General features: G+C 46.7%; 2 protein-coding genes across 2 annotated transcripts; one reads left to right on the plus strand and one right to left on the minus strand.

Moving 5' to 3' along the window:
* Nucleotides 1-285: 285 nt before the first annotated feature.
* On the minus strand, nucleotides 286-10,696 carry tgfb3 (transforming growth factor, beta 3). The gene is made up of 7 exons (XM_076161579.1): nucleotides 9,939-10,696; nucleotides 5,474-5,637; nucleotides 4,023-4,152; nucleotides 3,823-3,930; nucleotides 2,512-2,683; nucleotides 1,790-1,943; nucleotides 286-1,695 (listed from the first exon to the last, which is right to left on the minus strand). Exons 1-7 carry the CDS (start codon nucleotides 10,282-10,284, stop codon nucleotides 1,537-1,539), a joined length of 1,233 nt encoding a protein of 410 aa, XP_076017694.1. The 5' UTR covers nucleotides 10,285-10,696; the 3' UTR covers nucleotides 286-1,536.
* Nucleotides 9,406-24,329, plus strand: ift43 (intraflagellar transport 43 homolog (Chlamydomonas)). The gene is made up of 10 exons (XM_076161580.1): nucleotides 9,406-9,475; nucleotides 12,115-12,260; nucleotides 13,058-13,153; nucleotides 15,614-15,684; nucleotides 18,075-18,113; nucleotides 18,859-18,905; nucleotides 22,495-22,567; nucleotides 23,191-23,266; nucleotides 23,411-23,473; nucleotides 23,753-24,329. Exons 2-10 carry the CDS (start codon nucleotides 12,216-12,218, stop codon nucleotides 23,861-23,863), a joined length of 621 nt encoding a protein of 206 aa, XP_076017695.1. The 5' UTR covers nucleotides 9,406-9,475; nucleotides 12,115-12,215; the 3' UTR covers nucleotides 23,864-24,329.
* Nucleotides 24,330-25,679: the final 1,350 nt, after the last annotated feature.

Here is a 25,679-nt window from a genome sequence, read left to right on the forward strand (position 1 = left end):
CTCTTTCTCTCCATGGACCAAAATGAATATTTTTAACTTAACGATAAATTATTGCCTTAGTATTTATTGACAGTATTGAACCAAATAGAAACTTTTGGGCATTCTTGGACGTTTGTGTAGCTCAAAGCCTAAACAGATGTGATGGTTGATCCACTCGGGGTGTGTGAGTGACATCAAACGTCTCTCTTCTCCTGTGATGTTGGCAGAAACACTTGAAGTCTGATGTCTGCATGTCTCTCTCATATCAGACCATCTTCATCACCTCCAGTGTGATTTTTGCACAGATTGTAGTTTTCACTTGACACACAGATGAACGGTGTCAGGGTTGTTTGTAATGTATTAAAATGAAAGTTGATGATGTGTGTTTACTACTGTGTGACATCCTCTGCATGTTGTAGAGCCCAAACACACCAGGATGTTACTTTGTTTACAATATTGTTGCACTTCTGTCTCTGATTGTTTACAGTACACATGCACAGTGATGTAATGTTTTGATTTAAAGCTGTTTGTAGCAATCACTGTTCAACCTTACACCTTGTAGAAATATTTAAAACGTGTGTCGGAAAATGTCCCAGTCTGATTTCTGTCTTTTTAACCTTTGACCCTTTAACATCAAAACGACTCCAAAGCCCTTATCGTAAACAGAGAAACTCCGACCAAATGATGAAAATAGAACGACTCTACCCAGGACTGTTCATTCGTTTAATTAAAAAAAAAAGGTTTCCGTAAGTAATAAGAGAAACATTTACAGTATGTGATCAAATTAAGAGTTCACTTTGTGACATTGGTCGTCTCATACAACAGAAAGGTTTCACTGTGGAAGAAAACAAATCCCTGGAGTCACCGTCAGAGGTAAACACAACCATAGAGATATTATTTGGAGTAAAGTTTGGTTTCCAGCATGTTTTCTTTTTTTCCTAAGATCCTTTTTTTAATTCAACAGCATTTCATCCTAAATAAGACAGTGTAGGGAGCGGCGGCTTCCAGCTGGGACAGTCCCAATGTGTCCCAATGTGTCCCGTGTGTCGGGGTGACTGTTTGCTTGATTGGCCGCAGGATCATTTTAGTTTCACCCCCTCTTGACGTTATTCCCGTCATGCTGCTCCAGTCTGCATTCTCGATTTTTGTGTCCCGGAGAACGCTGTGGTCAAACTTCTGTTCCTGCTCCGTGCTTTTGGATGCCACTGTCACCTGGCACTGAGGTACAAGCTGTTCAAAATACTGGAATAGGGAACAAACACAACAACAAAAAAAAAAGGAAAAACATGTAACGTCAATGGGCCACTGCTGAAGGTCAGAGGTCAACGCGAGGTCTGGTGCGTTTGAGAGCGCTGTTAGTGAAGTGGTGTTGGAGAAGTCTTGGTGGTTGTGAGCAGAGGCTTGTTTTTGAGAGAGGGAGACTTGAAGAAGATGGGTGGGGGGGGGTATTGTTGGAGGACATACCATCCCTGACCCCCGACCCCCCCATACCCACTCCTGAGTAGTGCCGGGTGCCATCAGATCCCAAATCTCTCGCTTTTGGGCCCTGGAGCCAATTTAGCTGCACTTGCAGGACTTGACGACCATGTTGGAGAGCTGCTCCACTTTGGGGGTGCGGCCCACATAGTAGAGGATGGTGAGGGGCTCCAAGTCCTGAGGGACACAGCAGGGCGAGGCCGACGCCTCCGGGTTCAAGGCGGTGTAAAGGCTGAGCAGCTTTAGAAGAAGACGGCAAAAGAAGACAAGGATCAGTAAGTGGGCGTACATTTCCCTGATTCTAAACACATTTATCACTCATTCTGCGCCTCACCGAGCTGTGGGTGGTGTCGGCGCTGCGCAGGTAAGGACAGGGACCGGAGCAGAAGTTGGCGTAGTACCCTTCAGGCCTGTGGATCCACCTCCAGCCCAGGTCCTGACGGAAGTTAATGTACAGCGGGCGCACGCAGCAGTTCTCCTCGTAATTGCTAGCAGGGGACAGAAGAAGGTGAAGAGGCGATTACACTCACGCTATTGTAAAGATTGTATACATTTTCCTCCTCGCAGCCTGAGAGGAGAAGAGCTCTGAAATTCCACTCCTAGGTGTGCCCTTATTTTCCCTCTTGGAGTCGGCCCAGGTGTCTCGGTGCTGCCTGTCAGGCTGACAGAGGAACTCCAGAGTTGAGGAGACAGCGTGTCAGAGGAGGTAACGTTCGCGAGCGCCCAGACAAATCCTGACTTGTACGGGGTTGTTGATACCGCTGTGGAGCTCGTCTGGGTGATTAACAAGGCTCGTTCTGTGTTTCTATGCCAATGCTCTCTCGTCTGCCATCTTAATACAACATGACAGGTGATATTTCCATCTGAAGCTGCTTTGGCTGGAGAACCGTATGACAATATAGAGCCGCATCCCTGGAGGACGATCATAACAGCCATTATTCGTTGTAATCTTTATTCTAGCTGACATCTTCGTCTACGAGCATCTATTTGGCGTTTGCACGGTGGAATCAATGAACAATAGGGTCAGCAGTGACTTCTGGGGTCATGGTGTCTTACTTGAAGCAGTAATTGGTGTCATGTGCCCGCTTGCGCCTGCGTGAGGTGGTCTGGGTGTCGAGCCTGTGGGGAGGGAGCATCATGAGGATGAGGTGGGGGTAGAGCTGCTCCTTCTGCTTCTTCAGACGGCTCAGGTCCAGGCGGCTCTGCTCGTCGTATTCAGCCTCCATACCTGCAGAGGAGAAGACGGTTAAAGAGAGAACGCTCAGAGGATTCAGAGCAAAAGGAACAGATGCACTCTTGTAAATGTGCCCGACCTTAAATCTACAGTAAAAAAGGGACGGTCTCCATGCTTGGCTTCTTCTTCTTCTACACCGGCCCCCTGACTTCCCCCTCCTCCCCCACACTCTGTTCTCCCCCTGGACTCACGTCTGCTCATCCAATCTGCCCCTGATAGCTAAAGCAGCGGAGATCACAGGGGAGATGCCGCTGGTGGATACGTACGCCCCTCTTTAATTCGGGGCCAAGCGTCTGAGCGCCGTGGCAGCACATTCCTTGTGGCCAAGCCATTCGGGAGCGTTCCCAGGACCGAGGACCCGGAGGCCCTGAAACTAAGCGAGATACCAGATCAATTGTATTCCCATCATGCTCTGCGTCTCTCTTCGTCTTTCGAGAGCGAAGCAATCATCTCAATAAAATAAGGTCTCAAATGAGGATCACCGCTCGAGGCACATGTTGATGACTGGACGGACTTAAGAGGGTCCGGTTTCTCAGGCCCATAATAAGGAGAGACGTTATGAGTGAAGCGCAGCCAATGCATGCAGAATGTCCAGCGCTAATCAAAGGTTGAAGAGCTGCAGCCCAGCTCTGTGGACTTACTGCTACTAACCAATATGAAACAAGCACGGCTTCAATACCACCAACCAGAACAAACCAAATCCTTCAGATACCGATGTGCAACAATGGAGGATTCCAACACAAAATCCAGCTGAATTCAGGAACGCAAACTGGCTGAATATCTGTTCGGCGTAACGGAAACAGAATCTGACCGAATGCAGACAGAGCGAGTGACCGCAGTCCGACCGCAGAGACGGAAACACCACAACAAATAAAGTCCCAGACATCTTCAGAGGAAATGCAGAGATAACAATTGCACGATGGGAGAGATTAACTTTTTAAATTGGGACAAATTAAATTAGAGTTGAACTTTTGAACAAGAAACAAACAGCATCATCAAAGAAGAATTTGCGACTATAAAAACTAATAATGTTGATTTACCTCCTAATCTAATCCTCTTTTCTCCTTTACTGCGTCTGTCCCCATGATAGAACATGGAACCATCTGAATGCTTCATTTTTCCCACGGCCTCACCTTTGAACTTGACCTCCAGCACCTCGTTGGCATTCTCAATGATGTCGCCGTTGGGCCTGAAGGTATGGCAGGGACAGTGCACGCTGATCTCCAGGCCCAGGTTGGTCTCTGAGGACAAAGACAGGCAGGGGGACAAGGTAAGGAAACGCCATATTGCAAGGCTGGGTCGTGTTGGGAAAGCATCTGGGCGTCACACTCACGTCGGTACATGAGCCACTCCCGCACGGTCTCTGTGACGTCGAAGGACACCCACTCAGGCGTTCCCTTAGTCAGGACGTTCTTGCCCCCGATGTAGCGCTGTTTGGCTTTGGGGTCATCTTTCTGGAGGATCTGCAAGGAGAAATGAAAATGTGACCCAGCTGCATAAACTCTCTCGTGCACACACACTTCTCCTCACACACACACACACACTTCTTCTCACACACACACAGATAGAGTGAACCAGAGTTGTCTGAGCCAGACTCTCCAGAATGCCCCGGGCCAAATGTCTTCTCTTCATGGAAAAAGTGACTCCCCGTGTTGATATCCCCATTTTGCAAGTTAATGCCTGTGTGTTACCCCTCTGCCAATGAGAACCTGGCTGTCCTTCACATCATCACTTCAAACTCTCAACTCCAGCCGCAGTCGCAACACTTTGGGCTTCGTCTGCAGGTATTTCTGTCGGCGTCGGTGTCCTTGAGCGATAATTCGAACCCGGCAAGACTGCAACAGCGTGATTCAGACATTCCTATCTTCCCCCAGCATGTGGCATTTAGCCGAACAAAGGTGTTTATCTGCAGATAGAAAAGTGTGTGAGGTGGGTCGGAGCACTTAGCCCCACCGTAGTGCTGGGATAACTGGGTTCCTGAACATTATCAGCATCTAATCTGTCTTCCTGTGGGAACAAGGGGGCCGAGGGCTGCCAGCGCCAGCCCCCTGCCAATCAGCTCCCCGCCTTGAAGTGTGGGGGCGAGCGGCTCCGCTTACTCCCCTGGCGGGTGACCCTGCCTCTATCTCCCGCTCGGCCCCTGGAAACAATCTGAGAGCCTGACAGTCTGTGTTCGGGGCTGGCCAGCGCCTGCCTCTGAGGCCGTATGCAGTCCGGAGACGCTTGTCTCCCTGGCAGGAAATGTTGGAACCCGATCATTACTCCTCGTCTCTCATGGGAGATTAATGAGGAAACTGAGCAAAAATCCATCCTATTCACCCCACACACACTGACATCCAACAGATGCACTCTTTGCACACACACATACACACACACACGCAGCACAGAAGAACCCTCATAAACACACAAATGCAGGTAGACGTCTATAAACCTCTTGTTGAATGTAGAACGTCGTGCTTGATATTACAAGAATGGACAACTGCTTTTGGATTGACAGCTCCCAGAGAAGAAACGGCCAAATGGTAATCTAGGGTTTCTGTGCGAGCCTTTAAATTTGCTCTAATGTAGAATCCATCCGTCCGTAAGCAGATGGAAGAATGATCAGCGCTTGGAAAGAGGGGAGAGGGATTTGGGACGGTGTAATATAAATGTTTTTATCTTTCTTGTTGACCTTACAGAGAGACCTTTGGAGAGAGCTGGAGCACTTTACACCCCCCTCCTCCCCACCCCCCTGTGTTCTGCTAACCATGGAAATTAACAGTCAAGTTCACAGTTCATACACACCTGGTAGAGTTCGATCCGCTGCTCGTTTCTCTTGGCGCTCGGGTTGGGGGTCCGCAGGGCTCTAAACTCGGCCCGGAACAAGTTGGTGGAGTTCTTCTCCATGGTGGAGACGTTGAAGCGGAACACCTTGGATGTGATGCCTTTGGGGCAGTAGGGGAGGTCATCTGCAGGGAACATGGAAGAGAAGACAGAGCAGCGTCAGTCAAACTTTCCTCTTCTATCTGTTTGTTTGATCAGACTTGGACCCTCATGGTTTCTTTGATCAGATCCCTTCTTCATCTGTTACCTCATTGTTTACATGTTATTCTCCAATCAAGGATGGACATGTTGGCCTTGTGATTATTGATATGCTTAAGATGGAGGATCTGCCACTCTGAGCTAAGATGTATTACACACAAATACAAAGCTTTATTTCTTTTTAACTATTTCTGGTCCATTCTAGGCTAAAGTGAGACGTTAACACGAACCATCTGCTTGTGCTTTACTCGGGCCAAGTTAGCAACAAGTTGAAGTCATGAAATGAAAACCAAATGTCCCATGTGGTGGAGGAACAGGCTGCAGCGGGACGGCAGAGAGCTCCTCCCACCGGCTCAGCGGCTCAACAGGTGCTCCCAAAGGCTCGGAGAGGAGCCAACGACTCCCTGGAACTGAAGCAGGCTTAGCTGGGAACATGTGGGATCACATGGCAAACAGAACAATACCTGAGCCGCCGCGTGTCCAAAGGGGACAGACAGTGTCTCCGCTGAGAAACACGCCACATGCACAACCTTAACCCTTCAACAGAGTGTGTGCAGGTGTGTGTGTGACAGAGATGGTATCTCACATTAACCGCAGCAGAAGCAGCGTTAAGAGACGACCACAGTATGATTCCATCCGAGGAGCTTCCTGTTGCCCACTGAATCATAATACCACAGAAGAGTTTATTATTCTAACAGGCTGAGCACATGCAGCGTCGAGCAAAACAAGCACATTTCAACTTTTTATGAGCCAAGTGGAAACACTCATTTACAGCCAAGCCGTGGCTAATTTATGACCCTAAGTTGAAGCTTTATTACCGGCCCCTCAGTTGGATGCTGGTGAACAGAGGCACTGCACCTGAGGCCCGATCGCACCTTCAGCTGCTCCGGGCCAAAGTTCAGTTTGCTTCCCTGGAACTCACACATCTCCAAGAATCTGTACTTTGTTTGAACCGTAATCCTATTTCACTGTCCTCCCAGCCATTATCTCTTGTTTCCACCACGTTTCCCTATTTATAGGTGAGCGTTCCGGCATTCATCCCCGGCCAGATATCTGTCCACTGTTTCCACACATCCACGAGGAGGAAACCTCAGTAGCCTCTTCCTCCTCCCGCCCCCCCTCACTTATTGTTCCTGCTCCCCCTCTTCTTCCCTCACCGAAGGTGGAAAGCCCCACTTTGAGGGGAGATTTGAAATTCTAATCAAGTCTTTGGTTTCCTTTTGGATGACCTCATTTTCCCATTGCAATGGTTTTAGGTGGATTTTGCATTATGGCTTATTTTTGCCAAGGGTCTGAAAGGTAATTTGTTCCATGTTGGTGAGTGGAGGGGATCGTTTGCATAATTAAGATGAAATACATACACTAATTTCCTGACCCAATCATTTTTACAGAGTCAGGATGCTGACATGAGCTTGACCTGAGCACTGAGGCACTTATTCCTCCCGTATCGCTATTTGAGAGTTATGAGTAATACTTTAGTCTATTGTAAATATTATGAAAGTAAAACATTTAAACCTGCAGCGTTAGTTAAAGGAAAGTCTGCGCTTTCATCAGATTATAATTACAGATGAGAGTTTTATTGCATTAACAACCTCACAAAAAGCGTATTTATAGCCTCTTTTTATAGCTTGGATCACAAATTGATCTCGTTTTTATATTACTGCTCTATTAATTGGAATGGACACGGGCTTTAAAAATGAGGGATTTCATGGTGAAGTAAAGCTGGAGGAATGACTTCATCCTGTCTCCTCTCCCCTCCTCTCCTAACCTTTCCTCTTACAGGTGACATGACCAAAAGCCTCCCTGAGTTAAAAAAAGGAATCACCTCTCTTTCCCCTTTTGTCCGGAGGCTTGTCCATGATGTCACTCTCTCCAGAGCTACGTGGAGGTAAACAAAGGAAGTAGGAAGCACGAGGTAGCAGGTGCTGTCCAGCTGCCGAGGCATCTGAACCTCAAAGGCTTAAGGCACATCAGCACTTTATCTTTTAACTTTTCGGGATCCGACCCCTTCGAATTGACAGATTTGCTTTGAAATGTTGCAATTAAAGGTTTTTCTTTTGCTTTTACTGGCCCGTGACCTGAGAAATGACCTCAGACAGGTCGACTGCGATGGCTGCTTAGAGTAACGCAAACTTTCCATCTATAAATAAAGGCCAAGGTCCTTAACGTTTGAAGTGTTTGATTGGATGTGGACATTGGAACGGACCAGAGCGCTGCAGCAGATGTGATAATGTGATGAAGAAAAAACACAACAGCTCCACTACACTAAGGATGAAGAAGCTAAACGGTTAAAGACATGGGAGTTAGAGGAGTTAGAGGAGGGGGGCTTTATTTTGAATAGGCCAAAGACCTCTGTCTCTGTTTGCTCAGATGACATCATCTTTCTACGCTCCCATATATCAGAGCGGCTGCTGGTCTCAGCGGTGGCCCACGCTTCTTCGCCGGGTCCAACACTGAGTCACTGATTGCCTCAACGTTTCACCGCAATGGCTTTCGCGCTTCACTAGACGCAAAGGGGGTCAGCGGATTCTTAGAATATGGCGCCAAAGGTCACGCCGTCATGTCTGTAAATAGAGAGTATGTGGACGCACAAAGCGAGAGTCGTTATCTCATTTCCTCAACAGCATCTGGTTTATGAATATTAATGCTAGAATGCAGCAGAATGCACACGTCTAGGCCTCCGTCTCCTCTCCTCAGCTATACATTACCCAATCACACACACCCTGATTCTAGTTAAAAACGGTGCTGAGTGAAAAACGAAGCTCCAGCGAAACTATAAAGTATTAGAGAAAAGCTTGGGTTTCATATTTTTCCCTCATGCTGTGAACTGAGAGAGAAAACCTGACTGGATTCCAAAATACTCCCACAATTCCAAAAACAGTGAATGTAAAACCCATTATGTCCCGCTGCAAAATGAACTACACTGCAAAATCATCAGGGTGACAGACATTATGTTGCTCCATAGTAAAACATGCCCGTGCTGCCTGTGGGGTTACATAATGGAAAGTCACCATAGGGGAGAGACGTGATAATTCTGTCATAATTAGGCCAATATCCTCCTCAGATGAGCTATTTTGGGGCCAATAGTAAATCAAGTCCCCGTCTTGTATCATCACCGTTGACGGCTGCAGTCTGAGGCCGTGGCAGCAGTGATGTGTCCCGGGCACCTGGCCATCACTGATCCCACTCCTTAGACCTGTGTTTGTTTTGGGAGCTCTCGCTACCTCTGACCAGCGGATCAACCCCCGAGCTGTGTATTTGGAGTGTCAGAAGCACTTTGTGGGACCTGTGAAACGGATTTGATTCAAAGCTCTCACCGGCGCCAGCGGAGGCTCTGCTCAGTGTCACGGCGCAGCATAAACACCTGTTGATTTCAGAAAAACGCTATATAACACCACATGCGACCGAGCAGGCACGCGTCCAAGTCCAGCACTTAAGAGTTCACTTTCTCTGGAGAACCGTGGAGAGAAGTGTTGAGTGAGCTTCTGTTTCTGATTTCCAGAATCACCAGTGCAGCACAGTTTATACAGGAAATGCCAATATGGATGAGCAAGGCAAATAGACCGGAACGCAGCTCCGCGCTACTAGAAAGGAAGAGCGGGGAAATATAAGACGGAGAGTCGAAAAATATTGGGGAACTCACGGCCAGAAAATAGAAATGAGGTATTGGAGTTGGCAATAAATACGAGACTTAACTGCCTGAGAAGTTTCCTCGCTTAGGAATGTGTCAGGCCGAGGCTGGAGTTCCCATGGCTTTGGTGTGAGGTATGTATGAGGAATGGCGCTCGTTCCAATTAGACTGTTTACTTTGTCCTCCTCTCCGTTACGCGCCGCGCCGCGCCGCCGCTCACATGCAGGCGGGCGCGTCTGTGCGTAAAACGAGCCCGGACGCCGGCGGGGAAAGTCTTTAGCTCCGGTCCGCTGTTTGTTTACCGTGTTGTTTACGCTTTGTGACGCAACGCACGCGAATAAAAGGCTTTTTGGCGCGTGCTGTGCCAGGCGTTGCCATCTAAGCAACATTTGGAATAATCGATTTTAATGGGTAAACTCAGATGGCGCCTTGCTCGTCCATACTGCGTCTGTTCAGCAACAATTGTCTCTTAACATTAGTAGGACAGTTGGGTTAGATCATTTGTCAACTTTATATGGATAATGCAGAACATATAGTAGGTTTGGTGATGAATTAGGTGAGATGGTACACTTCAATAAAAACAAACAAATAACTTACTGTTGTCATTGTTGCCATTGATCATGTTGAACTTGTAAATCTCTTTGGCATAGTACTCAGTGTCCGTGTTATCCTGTCCACAGCTCTGTTGCCTGTCTCTGCCCAGCTCCTCTATGAGCTCCTTGGTGCTGTTATAAAGGGCCAAAACCTGATACGGGACTTGACTCGGACCTGTTGTTTGAGGCGGACTGGTCATCCGGAGTTTACTCAGAATCTGTCCCCGGACCGCTTCCACTCTCTTTTTCTTTATGTGGTCGATATCCACAGTGGTGCAAGTGGATAGCGAGAAAGTCATTGTCACACAGTTTGACAGGAGGAACAACAGAAGTGCTTTGCCCAGATTCATATTTCACCCTGTGAGGCTTGTCAAGTAAAAACAAATAAAGAAACTAAATTCCGATTTGAATAGAATCCCTTAACTCTTTAGATTCAGGTCGTGAGTGAGTTCTGTTCTCCGAGGAATCCCATTTTCTCAAGTGCTATGTCATCTTTGCAAAATGCGCGTTTGCGTTAGAGCAAATCCGAGCCATTTCTGAAAAACAGTCTCAACTCTTCATTAAAGCTCCTTATTCTAATATTCATGCCCTCTCGCCACACACAATCATCTCTCGCTTCCTTCCTTCCTTTCCTCCTCAGTTTGCGCTCTTTGCACCGTGTGTGAGTTTCTCCATCGCATGAGGCTCTTTCCATCCACTTGTGCGTCTGCTGCGTGTCAGTGCGTCTCCCCGCGTCTCCCTGCAGCCCAACAGCCTCCAACACTCACCAGCCGCTCTCCCCGCTCACTCTCGCTTTATACTCACACACTGTGACGTTGGCGAGGGAGGGGCTGTAAATTATAGTTTATTCTCGGACAATGAGCTCTATCCTACTCTGTATTCACAATTATACGTGCTTGTATTAAGACTTAAGACAAACCGCGAATTCTTAACTACTGACGTTTATTGGTTCATTTTGTAAAAGGGAGCAGTTTTGGGGGAAAATGTTATTATATTTGCTTAAACGTCACTGTGAAGACATTCATTTTGCTTTTTCCACAGGACGAGACGCTGACGTATCTGAGCAAACAATTGTATATGATTGAATTACACTAAAGATGAACTATATACTACTTCATGAACTTCCCTCCGGTGAGGATCCACATGATACTGTACCTATAGAGCCAAGTCCTTAAGACCTACCCTGTGAAGGTCGCCATATAGTGAGAACATCCAAGATAGATTACAGAGTCAAATCAAATGCAGATGTAAGGACAAAAGAAACAAAAAAGGATGTTTGGGGTGCAGTGGAGCCCAGACAGCTTCTGTGATCCTCAACTATCTGCTACTGTTCAGCTTCTCTTCACTGACATACAACATGCACAGCGACGACATCTAGCGGTCATTACGAGTAACACGAGCTGTTACTCTTGTCCCTGTATAGACTTTGCTTCCTTTGACCCCAGCATCACATGCTTTTTAGAATATAAATATGGCGGTGATATGGATGATTTCAGCTAGTTTCATGTTTGGAAGTCTTTCCTATGATGTCATTTGCTTTCGTGGGAAACAAACCCCTCTAATTTTTGCTCTCTAATAATGTGCTTATATCTAACAAACATTACTACGCCTAATGGAAATCTACAAATGATACGATACAAACTTACTTACAAGAACATATGATACTAGATTTGATAGTAGAGTTAAAAGGCCAAAAGGCAGAGACACACACTATACAGGAAACTGTTTTGTGAAATGTGGAAGAACCCTTATAAGGCCTTATAGGGGTTTGTTTTGGACTTATGATGGAATGGATTCTTGGGGGCATCAGAACAGAGAACCAAGTGTGTGTGTGTGTGTGTATGTGTCTGTGAGAGAGAGAGTTGAGTAGGCAAGTGTGTCTGTAATGGGGGGAAAGAAAGCAGGGCGGAGAGTTTAGAATGATGTTAAATTGAATCAGGTTAAGAAATAAAGCAACTCTCTTTATTGACTTGAAGAATGTAAACAAAGCCCCATAGTGAGCGGTATCAACAAATAAAAACATCATTACAAAATAATCATTACAATAACTGATCAAAACTATTTTAATCCGTCATATCTCACTGAAATACAGCGTTCCTAATACTTTATTTGAAACATTCAACACAACTTTATCCATGTGTTCGTCTGAGGCTTCACTGACTGGACTCGTTGTCTATTAGTGGCCCGTCCTCCTGATTGGCGTTTCCATGGAGAGCGTTGCTTGGCGACGTTGTAGCTATCCGTGAACACTTCCGGCCAAGTGGTAGCACGGAGGGGCTAAATGGACGACAACATCCAACTCGGAGATACTGGAGTTTCGAAACATGTGAGTAATGTATTTCAATGTCTAAAAATGACGTAAGAAAGCAGGCGAGACGTTTCCCGCGCGGTTAACGCTGTTTTATGTTCGCCTGACGTCACTGGAGCGACGGTGTTCGTGGATTGATGCTACCTAGCTGCTAGGCTAACGCTAACTGTAATCCGGTGAATTAGGTTGTTATTGCCTCAACAAAGACGCACAGACGCGCTGTTATGGTTTGTAACTTTAGTTTAAAAATGTCAGGGATGTTTGTCTGTGAATGTTCATATATGTGCATACATCCTGCTTCCTTTGGCGAAGTTCTCCATCATGCTAACCTGGATATTTATGAAACAACAACAACTAAGTGACATATAGCGTCCACAGGTTATAATCAGCTATTTCAAACTTTTTCCTTAAATGAAATGCTGACGCTGACGCAGACGCAGAGCTGAGAATGAAAAAGACTTAAAACGCTACTTTCCTTTAATTAGTGCTTTGGGTATCTAAGTTTGAGGCTTTCTATTCTAGATGTTTACATATCTGGACTCCAAGTAGCTTTCAGCAGACAATGATAAATATATTTCACGTTGTGGAAATCCTCCTGCTGCTGAAATAGAGATATCAAAGTGTACAGTATCTCTCGTGTACCTTTTTATAGTTGCATTATTCATTAAGGTGGTCTACAAAACACGTCAATCTGTTGAAAGATCATTTTCTTATACTCTTACAGACATATTTTAAGGGGCATTAAGATAGTGGCATGTGTGTGTTGCTGTGTAGTACTTGATGTCACTGATGTCGTCGTCTCTTCTCCCACCCAGGTTGCAAAAACAGGACGAAGGGCTCGCCTGACAGCAGAGCAGTCGTCACTTGAGGACACTCGTTATGTGAGGAAGTCTTCCTCATCGACTGGAGAGGTATGAGATCCTCTTCATGACAGAGAGGCTGCATGTTGGTATTTGATCTCACAAACAGTTTTACTGTATATCATGATGAATTCTGATTTGTCTCACGCATTAATCCAAGGACGATGACATGGTAGGTAGCATGTGGTGACTTTATAAGTGGTGACTCTGCATGGCTTTCTTTTTCAAATTTCTTGCTGTAACTTTATACCATTTATAGTAGTATTGGATTTAGATACACTGGTATAAAAGTACTGGCAGTACTAGATTGTCATCTCAAAGATCAGTAGAGAAGCTCACACATACACACACATAGCTAAGTCAATGAATGGCCTTTGTCAGATTTCACACACACATTTCACACACAGCCGATGAGGTCATATCCATGTCATGTTTGCATCACTGAAGACGATCTTGTATCTTTAAGGATGAAACAATAAGTGCACTGACTTTTTGGAGACATAAAGCCTTGAAAAGTATCACATATCACTGTCAGAGGACACAATAGATTACACAATAGTTAGTTTGGATTGATGGTATAAAGTTATAATGGCGTGTTTAATTATGCGGATAAGTTCAAGTTGCCATTTTCCTACATCAGTTTGTTTGATTCATTAAAGCATATTTATTGTCTTCTGTTTTGCTTCTAATCTACTTGTATTGCTCTGAAATATGCTAAAGTTTGTCCTCGGCACTCACATACATGCAACATTGTCCTATGCTGGTTCCATATTGTCACTATGAAGCTAATCATTTCTCACAAATCCTTATTTTCTACCTCATAAATCACTTGAACTCTTGTTGTAGTTTGTTCAGTGATCTGTGCCTCTGCAAACATGTTGGCCCAGATGGCGATAACTTCAGGCTAAATATAGCACAAATATATGACGGAAAATAAGTCATAAATAATCCTATTGGCATTTATGGAATCGGCCGCGTCTCCTAGATTGGCAAAACTGTAACCCAGCCAACATTCGCAAAGCAAAAAATGCCAGAAATGCTCTCGCTGTAGGCTAATCTTCCCAAATTAGGCCAACTTCCCTAATGTATGAACCAGTATTCTCGCGCCCTCTCTGACCTGCTGTGCACATGCAATACATTTTTCCAGCGTGTCGTGCATCTGGGTGGGTTTATTTGCAGTCCCCGTTTATCAACCCCCGGCCTCTTCTGCCTAAAATACCCAACTGATTGGTCACATTCCTCACATCCTTTTAAACAAAGACTCGATTGCTTTTATGGGCTCATAGGGTTTGACCACCGAAAGTTTCTTGCCCTTGAGACCCACCAGAGAATCCTGAATTAGAAAAGACGACAGCCACGCTAATTGCCTTAACCGTCATAACTATTTTACTACGACTGCAAGGTTCATATTTGGTCATGGAGAATTGGAGGCATTTGTTTTGTTTCTCAGGACAGTCGCCGTCTCGCTCTTGGAATCTGACCTTGCTTTGTTTGTTACTTATTGTTGTTGAACAAGATGCCAAATGTATTTTTTTAATCCTAATAAATCCTTGTAAGAAATTTGAAATATCAGGGTTTAATATCAAAATTCCCCGGTTGTCATGAATGTAAATCTCTCCGTCACTAATCAGGCAAAGTTAAGTGAACCTTTCCAGCCTCAGCTCTCACGATTAATGGTAATATCCAGTGCGAGCGCAGCGCAGCTCCCCCTCCTCCTGCCCTGCTTAATGGTGACATTCAGATTTATAAATGGGTTTGGTGAAGGAACCGGCCATGAAAGATTATTTCCTCTTTCATCATAAACGAAAGAAATTCTTCACAAGCACTTTGTCCTCCACAGACCCAATTTAGTAATGAGAAATGTTGTGCCTCTTTCTTTCTTTTTTTTCTTTTTAGTCATTCATTTGTCTAGTGCCCACCCTCCTGTGCTCTGAGGAATTCATTCATTCAAGTGCCGGTCTCAGGGTCCCGCTCTCAGGATCACATTCCAAACTCAATCGACTATTTTCAGAATCAAAGAATGAGACTGAGAGGGTCATTTTTCCTGTGATTCTATTTTGGTGTCAGACTTACGGCCCCTGGCAATTCCCACACTTAGCTCCATATGTTCTGCTGCTGCTGCAAACGGACAGCTATGAAAACCATAATATACACTACAGTAATGGGCTGGCATGTAGGTGACCCTGTGCTCTACATACCAGGCTCTCCTCACAGGAGCTTACAGCACTGCTTCAATACAAAACAAGGCTGAAAATAAAGGCTAAAATACACTTCATTGCCTTAAACGCAGCTGGATCTGCTTCTTTAATCTGAGGTATTACAGACAAGAGTGTCCCCTACTGGCAGAATCTCACTTTAAACACTTACAGCCGTTTGCAAAAGCCCAATTGTCTCTGTCCTTCACGTCTCTGAGTTGAATCTGACTCACAGTTGATGTACTTAGGTATCTAAGGCACGTATCCTGTGTGCAATAATGAAACTGTTTGCTATTAAGGTCCTCTTTTCTTCCAGGGCCCCCCTCCTAAACCAGCCCGGAGGCAGGGAGGCTGGGCAGAAGACAGCTCTGGAACTGGTTCAGCCAAGTACGTTCTACATCCCCCCCCCCATCCCCTCCATCTCCCCCGGCTCCTGGCTGGTTCTCAGACACTGACGGCCCGGACTGCGTGCTGCGGTCGTGGCTTATGTGTTATTAATGAACTCTCATGCCGTTGAATGAGCTTATTTATCAGTGCATATTTGGCGCTCAGGCTGTGAACCAACAAGGTTAGCGAGAGCTGGAACTGAGCGGGCAACTCTCCATTCGTCTTCATCTGCGAGCGAGGCTGTAATTGACATGGTTAATGCATCAGCCACAGGAGGGCACTGTTAGTCAGCTAGACACTTCATCACAGGGGTTCAAGCCACTTAATCAGCCCTCACCACCGCTGTCTGCTCCTTACACAGGGAGCACAACATGTGGACTTCATGAAATATTTGGAACAGATGGAATGTGTTTGCCAAGAGCTTGTTTCTAACATTAGCACTTAAAATGTGAACCGCATGTTTCATTGGACTGTGTAAGTGCCGTTCCTGTCACTGTTTCCACACACTTGCGTGCTTCTCTCGCCGGTCTCAGCGGAGGTGAGAGCATGGAGATTCATGAAGTTTTGCACTCAAGTGAGCCGGCTGAGGTAATTGGACTTATTTGCATGGTGTTCTGCACTGTTAGTGCAAGCAGGGGGAACAGCAAACTCAATAGATTTTCCTTTCCCCTCGCAGAAGGTCAGCGTGTTGCTTCTCGTGTAACCCCACTTGATTCTCCGTCTCAGCCAGATTGAAATACAGGAGGTGTAAAAGGGTTTTGCGCACGCATTGATCCTCTCTGAAACAAAGTAAGTAATGGTCCCCCCTGGAACCGGCAAGGACTTTTCCCTTCAATGTCACCCCTCATGCTCAATCACCGCCGCCCTCCTCCCACTAATCCCAGCGCAGAAATCCCAGGATTTGTCGATCTATCACTCCTAATTGACACTAAATGATCTGTCAGTTTATTGATGAACCTTTGAAACCGGGTTGTCACAATATATTTTATCCCTAACAACTTTTTCCAGACAGTTTTACCATGTCTATCGCTTTGCCTTACATGAGTCTTAATCAAGAGGCCTGTAATGTGTCTTAAGTGTCGCCATCCCCGCCCCCGCAGACAGGACACAGTCCAAGGGCAGGCAGGTAGGCTCCCTCAGCTCCTCTCTGCCCTGCCTGCTCCCTCAGAGCTGCCGGTCCAGGCTCAGGCTGCAAGGGGCCGGGCTGGAGAAGCAGGAGGAAAGGTTATTGATCAGGGATTTGTTTCCTAAAGGTTAATTTACCTGATTGGTTTACTATCCAACACGACAAGAGAGTTATTGGACCACCTATAGCACAAACACACATTGGGCTGAATGATTCTTTTTGTAAACGTTATTTTTGATGTTTTGTTGCTGCCACTTTTGCAAACAGACATAGAGAATAAAGTAAAAAAGGTCAATTTTAGGGAGTCATTTCAGCTTGATGGAAGATTGAGGTCTCTATTTTGCTCCACACTCAGGTTTAATTTATTTGCTAAAGCTCCAGTTTGTATCGGAGCAATTTCTCTTTTATAGGGATTAAATAAAAGTATAGAGTTTGCATGCAGGCATTGTGAGGTGGAAATCCTCGTACACGCAGGGTTTTGCCTCGCCAAGGTTCTGCCTACTGACATACAGTCTGTGTGCAGTGATTTCAAAGCCCAAACCTGAAGAGATGTATTGTAATGCGTCACGTTTGTTTTTGAGAATCCACATTAATTAATTGCAGTAAAGACGTAGCTCACCTCTTGTTTTTTGCAGTGTGAAAGAAAGAGAATAACAGCAAGGGAAAACACTGTTGTACTGCTGAGTCTGTTGCCTTTGTGACCAGTAGGGGGCACTACTCAACCAGGAGAGGTGGCAAAACAATGCACTGGGTGAAAATAAAGACTGTTACATTGAAACAAGTATTAGGTTGACGTACCTTAAAGGCTGGTGGTCAAAACTTGTTATCCTTTGATTTCTATGTGAGTCCTGGCATCACAGAGCTTCTTAAGGCTGTAATAACATAACAGTTCCCCATGTTCCCTTGATATGTGGCTGCTACCTGAGCTAAATATGTGTGCTTAAAAATACTCAGTGTCGAGGTAGGGATGAGTCAAAAACAGCGATTGTGAGTCTGGCATGCGCCGTTCACGCTGAGCTGAGGTAAATGGAGAGAAATCTGAAAATAGCTGCATGATTCAGTGGGCGATGAAGAAGAGAACGCAGAGAGAAAACGGGAGAGCTGCAGAGCCTGCTGGGTCTGATACTACAGGATTACTATCATGATGTACAAACGCAAAGGATGAATGTGTCAGGAAGCCCGTAAGGACTGTGTGTTTATGTTAAATATGTACGTGTGAGCGCTCCGTTCCTCCTGACGCTTCTTCTCCTCTGCTTGTGTACAGATCCTCAAGAAGAGCTGGAGGAGCTGAGGATTTGGAAGAGTAAGTTGACACAACCGCCTCATCCATATTTCATTGGATTCTTCCAGTTGTTGATTGAATTCAGTTATTTTTTGGGGCGCAGGGGTACAAATGGGTGAAATGTAAATGTTGGTTCCTTCTGCAGTAGAGTGAAGAAGGTGCCATGCGCTCAGATTGCCCTTGGTCACGACTAATCCTCGCCTTCCAAGAACAATCACTTAACATGATTAAAAAACAAACGGTGTGACTGAGTTGTCATCACTTTTATTGCCGTGAGGAGCCAAGTTTTCCCGTTATCCTTGCCTTTTGCACATCCTCCCTCACATCAATCTGTGGGCAGAATAGACAGCAGCAGGAGGAGGAGGAGGAGGAGGAGAGGCAGGTAGAGGACGGAGGCGTGTGTGTTTAACTCACCATCACAGCTAGAGTCGGTGGCCAGTGTGTGAAACTAAAGCCGCTGCTCTCCAGAGAAGGAAGTGTTTCTGTCAGACTGCAGTGTTGTAGTAATACTAAGAGGAGATCTTATCTGGGGGTTGCCAGGTTGGTCCCTCAGACTGCACCGCAGCGTCGCAGGTTGCCATTGTGAAGCCCCCCAGTCAGAATGTAGCAAACAGAGCACGTGTCCAGACAGAAATACAGTGGCATCATCAAAGCCAGAGCGGCCCGGGAGGCGGCCACGCTTGCTACCCTGTGATGACCTCACCGTTTTGGGTTGCATATCGAAAGCGTTCAATAATTCATACTCCCACACTTCCTGTTTCTACAGCCGCCGACTTCAACCACGAACTCCTCAGGGATCTGATGATGAAGGAGGTGAGAGCACCCTGGCAGTCCCCCGACTCTGAGTCTGTCCTCACGGGCAGAGTGGAGCCCTCAGAGCCTCCACAGCACATTCAGCCTCCGCACGTACACAGCAGATAAGCAGGAAGTCACATCAGAGCTTTTCACTGTGACGATCCCGACGTTTGTCTGGGTTTAAGTTTGCATTCACGTTTTCCATCTCTGCCTTTGACCTCGTGTGAAAGTGACAAGTGAATAATAATAATAAGACAAATAGGAAGATTAGACACACACACACACACACACACACACACACACACACACACAGAGCCAGTGAGTGGAGGAAATTCAGAAGAGCCTTTGTAATGCCCTATAAACTTCCACTATTTAGATGAAATGTCCCAATATTTTCCCATAATTTTGCATTACATTTTTTCAAGTTTTGTTGAAGACAACAGGAATAATATTATTGAAAATTAAATTCACAAAAATAGGAATAAGTAGGGTTTAAGAAAGAGGCCTTTTCCTATAAATGTAATGTAATTCTGTATATTTAATTCTAATACTCGAAATTTCTAGATAAACAGAGATGTAATTTAATACCTTACCTCTCATTTAAGTATAGATATATGAAAACTGTCATGGTAAACAGGATCAAATTGCAGATCTGAATTGCAGTATATATGAGCCGCATACAGCACATACACATTTACACGCACATTTATTGTATTGAGCGGCTGAAATGGCCGGTTGAACGAAGAGCCCAGTGGTTTGGTTCTCTTGCACTTAATGCCACTGTAAAGATTACTGTGTGCAGGGAGACCTCTTAATACAGAGCCGCAGGCAGGGGCAGTGGAAATTACAGTGCTGAGGGTTAGTGAGATAGCCCCTGCCATCTTGATTATGTCCTGCCCTTATCCCTTATGTCCACTGGCTACGAGCAGAGAGAGAGAGAGAGAGAGAGAGAGAGAGAGAGAGAGAGAGGGGAGGCTGGCCCAGGTCCCCTCGCCCCCATCTCCCCCCATCATCTGCCCCCGCAGCCTCCTGCCGCTCACCTAAAATAGCACCGCTATCACAACCACGCTCTCATCTGCTCCACGTCTCACTCGCTTGCTCTTAGCACCCCGATCTGTTGAATATCCTCCCATAAGCGCCCTTTTTTTTTTCTTCTTTCAAATGCTTCCTATGCCCGAGTAATCATTTCACCGGACCCCCAACGTAGATTATAGGAGCCCCAGCCGTGTGGAGAGAGAGACCCCCGGGTTCTCCCCAAAGTCGCTGACTGCCTCTCGCCTGCCTGCTTCTCGCCTGCCTGCCTGCCTGCCTGCCGGGAGTATGTCTACATTCACAGCAAATTATCCCCTTTTGATATTTACACGCTCCAGCGAGGAAGCTGGACGCGGGCGGCGGTGTGATAAGGATATGCACGGCCCCGCTCGCTGTCAGACAAAGCCACCTTGATAGATGTCCTGGCAAAGGATGGAAGTCAGTGTAGTGGGTAATGTCGGCGGTGATGATGAGAGACGGCGCCTCCTGATGGAGTTGCCCCCCCCCTTTTTTTCTTTTTTTTGTTGTTGCTGCGGATAAAATAACAGGGCCTTGTTTGCCCCGCTCCTCCTTGACCTCCTGTAATAGGCTGGACTTAAAGATGTTGTTCCCTTTCACACTTAATAATAGGCTTTGCATATAGAGAACATGCGCCGGCTTCACTTTGAACTCCCAGAATGTAAACTCAATACAATGTGTTGATGGAGCATTACTAGCCTGAAATGAGGCAGGAGTGTGTGCGTGTGCTTGTGTGTGTGCTTGTGTGTGTGCTTGTGTGTGTGCTTGTGTGTGTGCTTGTGTGTGTGTGTGTGTGTGTGTGTGTGTGTGTGTGTGTGTGTGTGTGTGTGTGTGTGTGTGTGTGTGTACGACAAAGACAACCCAGGAAGCTTATTTGCAAAGAGCTGGACGGCAAGGCTTTTTGATGTCATTGCACTAAGACCATTAAATTTGATTGGGGGTCCGGGGGGGACGGATTGTGCTGAACACTGTGCTTTGTAAATGAGAGGACAAAGTGTCACCGGGGCCTCATGAATATGAAATACGCGCGCCCGCATTTATTTGGATATCAGAAACACAGATGAATCTTGTCAGCGGCTAAACGAGCGTGGCATTTTTAATTTGGTTTCATTAAAAAAAGAGAAAGTTCATCAACAGAAGAGGAGATTTTGCTCTGAGAGGGAAAGTTGACGCTTTGACTGGCGTGTGTTCACAATCCTTCAACCAATATAACAAACACGTCCAGAATAAGAATGATTTCCCCTTTTGTCTCAGCGATGTTTAACTCTTACGGAGCAGTAAGACTTTGCAGGCCGCCGCTGATCCATGTTTCTTCTAGTCCAGTTTATTTTGGGGTTTATTTTGAAGGCATGGTGACACAGATGCCAAGATATTTCCTCACATCAGATGCAGACTTCCATCTCTTCACCTCTATTTAGCTCCTCTATTGACTTTACCCTCAGGCTGCAGCACTGTGGTTAGAGATTACTGACAACCCTCTATGCAGTCCAGCTCTCTCTCTCTCTCTCTTTCCTCTCCTCCTCATGCCCCCCCTACCCCCTCTCTCACTGTTAACACTCCGCTGCAGAGCAAATAAGGATGTGCAGTTGCATTTCTTTACGGCCCACCCAGAGTGAACACACCAGGATCCCACCTAGGTTGTGTTCAGCTGCCATGCGTGTGTATAAATATATCATTGGCATATTTTTAAAGGGAGCCCAGTTATTTTAAACTCATTTTTCCTGCTCTGCATTCTTCCTCAGCTACACAGTGACATTATAATAATAAGCATCGGTACGTAGTCAGGTACTTTCCACTCTTTTCATCCAGTCCCTTTCTCTTTGTTCATCAGTCACTCCTAAGCTTCTCCCTCTCTGATCTCTTTATCCCTTCTTCTTTTCCTAATCAAACAAATAATTTCCCATCTGAAAAATGCTGTGAAACTTCGCCCCGTCCTTCTTGGGAGCGGAGCCTTTTCCTCTGTCCTGTTGCGTTTTGCCAATTAAAGTGGGTTCCCACTGTTTGAGCAGCGGGCTGGCGGCTCCTGGCACCGCAGCCCCTGCCAGGCCGCACTGTGACTTCCGACCCCACACAGATGGGCCCGCGAGCAAATACTCTTGCACATGGCTGGATGCCGCCCCGGTCGGAGTGGCAGAGTGGACACGGAGGTCGGCCTACCGGCCACCGCGGGTCCTGGGGGTGGGCGGCGCTGACAGGGCCCAAATGCTAAGGTAGCAGGGGGTGCTTTCTGGGGAGCCCCTGGCCAGCACCCCACTCACAGCGGGAAGAGCTGCCGCCTCGCCTGCTGAATATTCATGGCCGCATGGCTATTGTGACAGGGCAGCTCTTATGAGGATGTAGCTGGAGAGAGGGAGGGAGGGAGGAAGTGCCACACACACACACACACACACACACACACACACACACACACACACACACACTGTCACACAAACACACACCTTTTAGCAGCTGTCCGCCAGAGATTGAATGCATTTTTCATAAAGAAAATGTGAGTTGATGATAGATCAGATTTGTTCTGTCCTGTCCACAGTCTGATGTTTCAGTCTCTGCCCCACAGATATTCCAGTGATTCCCGACCTCGATGAAGTCCAGGAAGAAGATCTCACCATGCAAGTAGCAGCGCCACCAAGGTAGTGAATGAAATAAAAACCAACCTTTTATCACTCATAGTTTCCTCCTCCCACAGAGCCGGTTGGTCTCAGGTGGTTACAGACGTGAGCTCACCTCACTGAGGACTCTGAGGTCACCTGACCTCCGCTGGTCCTGTTGCAGAGAATCCTTTGTTCCACAGAAATAACAGTTTGGTGTGATTTATGCAGCTCTGTTCCAGGGGTCCTCACTAACTGGGCCCTTTGATTTACAGGGCAGTGGGAGACACACAGACATGTGTGGGCTATGTAGCAGGGCTATGACAGCGGTGGAGGTTATTAGGCTGGGGCTCGCTCTCTGTGCCAGATAATATCCACATTGAACTCATTGTGGGAGCAATGTAGCGTGTAATGTGCAGTAAGTAGGACTGGCATGCATTGCTAGGCCGGGCCACTTTGAGAGCCCCCCCACTTAATTCCGACCCACAGATAAGCAGCTGGGTTTCAATTTGAGGCGTTTACCACTTGGCAACCGCTGCGCGCTCTCTGTGGTCTTTGGTGAAGTCTTGGAACTTCTTGCAGCCTCTCCTCAGCTGTGTTTCTGTAGAATGCAGCTGTTGAAATAAAAGGCCCGATCAACTATTCCTCCTTTCTGACTCTTTCAGCATTCAGGTGAACCGGGTAATGACCTACAGAGATCTGGACAACGACCTGAAGTACTACTCTGCCTTCCAGACTTTGGTAAGTCAAGGTCTTATATTTTTATACCTCTCTGGCTTTTCCTCCCTTTCCTCCAGTCAAGGTGGTCCATTTAGCTCAGGATGCTTCAGTTAGAGACCTGTGTTTGTGCAAAGCTAAGTGGATTCTCCTGCTCTCTTCCTTCAGGACGGCGAGATTGACTTGAAGCTCCTCACCAAGGTTTTGGCACCCGAGCAGGAGGTGAGGGAGGTGAGTGAGTTTTTTTAGTAAATATAGCTTGTGAGCTCCCAGAGAGGAGCGGTCCAGCTGTTTCTAGAGCGCTGGGGGAGGTCGCCGCTCTGTCTCCCAGGTAATCAAGATTTATGATGTGTACATTAACACCCTCTGCTCTCCTTCCCTCGTTTGCTCTTTGCTCCCTCTGTTCCCCTTCTACTCCTTCTTGGTGTTTCTCCCTCTGCCCCTCTAATTCTTGTGTCCTCTCTCTCTCTCTCTCTCTCTCCCTCCCTCTCTCCCCTGTTCCGTCTCCAGGAAGACGTGGGCTGGGACTGGGATCATCTGTTTACAGAGGTGTCCTCGGAGCTGCTGACGGAATGGGATCAAGGAGAGAGTGAGGATGCGGCTGCGTTGTCTGTAACGTGAGGGAGAGTGGACTGGGACCTGAGTGGCTCCGGGGGGAACGGGTGAATATTTACTGCTCACACACGGGCCAGTGACTTTGGTTATATTAACTGTAATTACACTTTGTTATTGGGAACCTTTGCTTTGTAACATGCACATATATCTTGTCTTTTCTAAATAAACCCTTTGTTACGTGTCAGTGTGTGTGTGGGCGGTCCTCCTGCCTGTGTGGGTTTGCTGCTCCTGCATAGTGCCGCCATCTTTTCTTTTATACTTCAAACAAACTTATAAACAGCTAAAAGGCACGGTGACCCCCCCCCCCCATCACCTGTCACTGATAAAACTCCCCACCACCTCCCCCCCCCGTCCCCCCTGTCCCCCCCCGTCCCCCCTGTACCAGCATTATCAACATCCTCATACAAGTCCAAGGTTGATAATCACCTAAGCTGAAATCCAGTTGATTGTGTTCAAATTAACATTCCTCATTAAAGCCTACAACCTTATTGTTATTGACTGTGCCATTGACTTTATCTTGCAGCTCTTCGATAGGAGCGGGCCCTGCTTCACTATTATCTCTAATGCATTGAACACAGTTCCATATTGACACTGGGGGATTAGCATACATTAGAGCTTTTTACTGGATGGTAGGTGTAGAGCGAGACGGCGGCGGGTGTGAGTTGCGTGTTCTTTAGAGTGAAAGAACAGAAACGTATGACAGCACTGAATACAGCACGAGCGTCTCAGGCCTACAGAGACGAGACGGCTCCAGTCCAGAATGTGGATGTGTGTGTGCTCTGACACACTCAGGCCTGATTTGAATTTATGAAATCCCTTGTATCCTCTGCTTTTACCGCGTGCCCGTCGTGTGTATCAGCATTCAGTGTTGCCTTTGGTTCATGTGTGTGAATATAAATGCAGGCCTCCAAAGTCAGAGCAGGTCTGTAAGGGAAACAGGTGTAACATTTACAGATTGTGATTGGCTTCATTCCTGCGGCTCAGAGTTGTCTCATGACATTTGGAGATGCACAGCAAAGTCCTCAAGGACACTCAATCTATGCATCTAACAGCTCAATCACTGCCCATTACAAACAGATCCACATTTCTTTCCCCATTCGGTAGCCCCCTTGAATCAACTTCATTAACTGTAATGCCTCTGAACAAACCCATCAAGCAGGATGTTTGTGCTGGGAATGTTTTTGCGTGTGGCAGAATATTTGAGCTCAGCACTTCAAATGCGGCGAGTGATGTCTGTTTGTGTCTCTGTCAGACAGGCAAACACACTTTCTACAACCTCCACAATTGGCTTATTTAGCCAGACTTAATGAATTCTGCCCATATGCCCTGAGCAGCTGCTACGTTGCCCCTTCCTCCCACCCCTGCCGAGCCGCGAAGTGCCCATCCATGTAGAGACAACCTCTAGCTGTCTCTCTGGAGAAGCCCTAAGCCTGCCACTCCTCTGCTGGCAGAAGGCCGGTGCCGTCTGAGGCGGACCGCGGACGGGCCGAGGACCCAGATTAGGGCCCGGCGATCACGGGTTGCGGCCGGGCCTGGAATGATTGGCCCCAGTGTTGGTGGATCATAGAGGGGATTAGAGAGACAGAGATCCAGAGACACTTTTTGGCACGTGCCTGTATCCAGCTTCTCAAAGTGACCTCTCTTTACTGCCTCGCCTCTCTCTCTCTCTCTCTCCCTCTCCCTCTCCCTCTCTCTCTCTCTCTCTCTCTCTCTCTCTCTCTCCCATCCGTTATGTTTCTCAGCCCATCCCAGTCAGCACGGCCTTTTACTGTCTTACTTTACTGAATTTACTCGCATCAGAACGGCTCCAGAACATGCATTA

The sequence above is a fragment of the Genypterus blacodes genome, unplaced genomic scaffold (genome assembly GCF_046128005.1).
Source record: "Genypterus blacodes isolate CSIRO-AG114 ecotype Tasmania unplaced genomic scaffold, CSIRO-AGI_Gbla_v1 ptg000112l_1, whole genome shotgun sequence".
Classification (NCBI taxonomy): domain Eukaryota; kingdom Metazoa; phylum Chordata; class Actinopteri; order Ophidiiformes; family Ophidiidae; genus Genypterus; species Genypterus blacodes.

Excerpts from the sequence above, each read along its gene's own strand:
- tgfb3 (XM_076161579.1), bottom strand. The coding sequence starts at position 10,284 with ATGAATCTGGGCAAAGCACTTCTGTTGTTCCTCCTGTCAAACTGTGTG. Across the intron at positions 4,153-5,473 it reads AGCGGATCGAACTCTACCAG|ATCCTCCAGAAAGATGACCC; the intron begins GTGTGTATGAAC and ends TTCTCCTTGCAG. Across the intron at positions 1,944-2,511 it reads GACACCAATTACTGCTTCAA|CAATTACGAGGAGAACTGCT; the intron begins GTAAGACACCAT and ends GTCCCCTGCTAG.
- ift43 (XM_076161580.1), top strand. The coding sequence starts at position 12,216 with ATGGACGACAACATCCAACTCGGAGATACTGGAGTTTCGAAACAT. Across the intron at positions 13,154-15,613 it reads CTTCCTCATCGACTGGAGAG|GGCCCCCCTCCTAAACCAGC; the intron begins GTATGAGATCCT and ends CTTTTCTTCCAG. Across the intron at positions 23,474-23,752 it reads CCGAGCAGGAGGTGAGGGAG|GAAGACGTGGGCTGGGACTG; the intron begins GTGAGTGAGTTT and ends TTCCGTCTCCAG.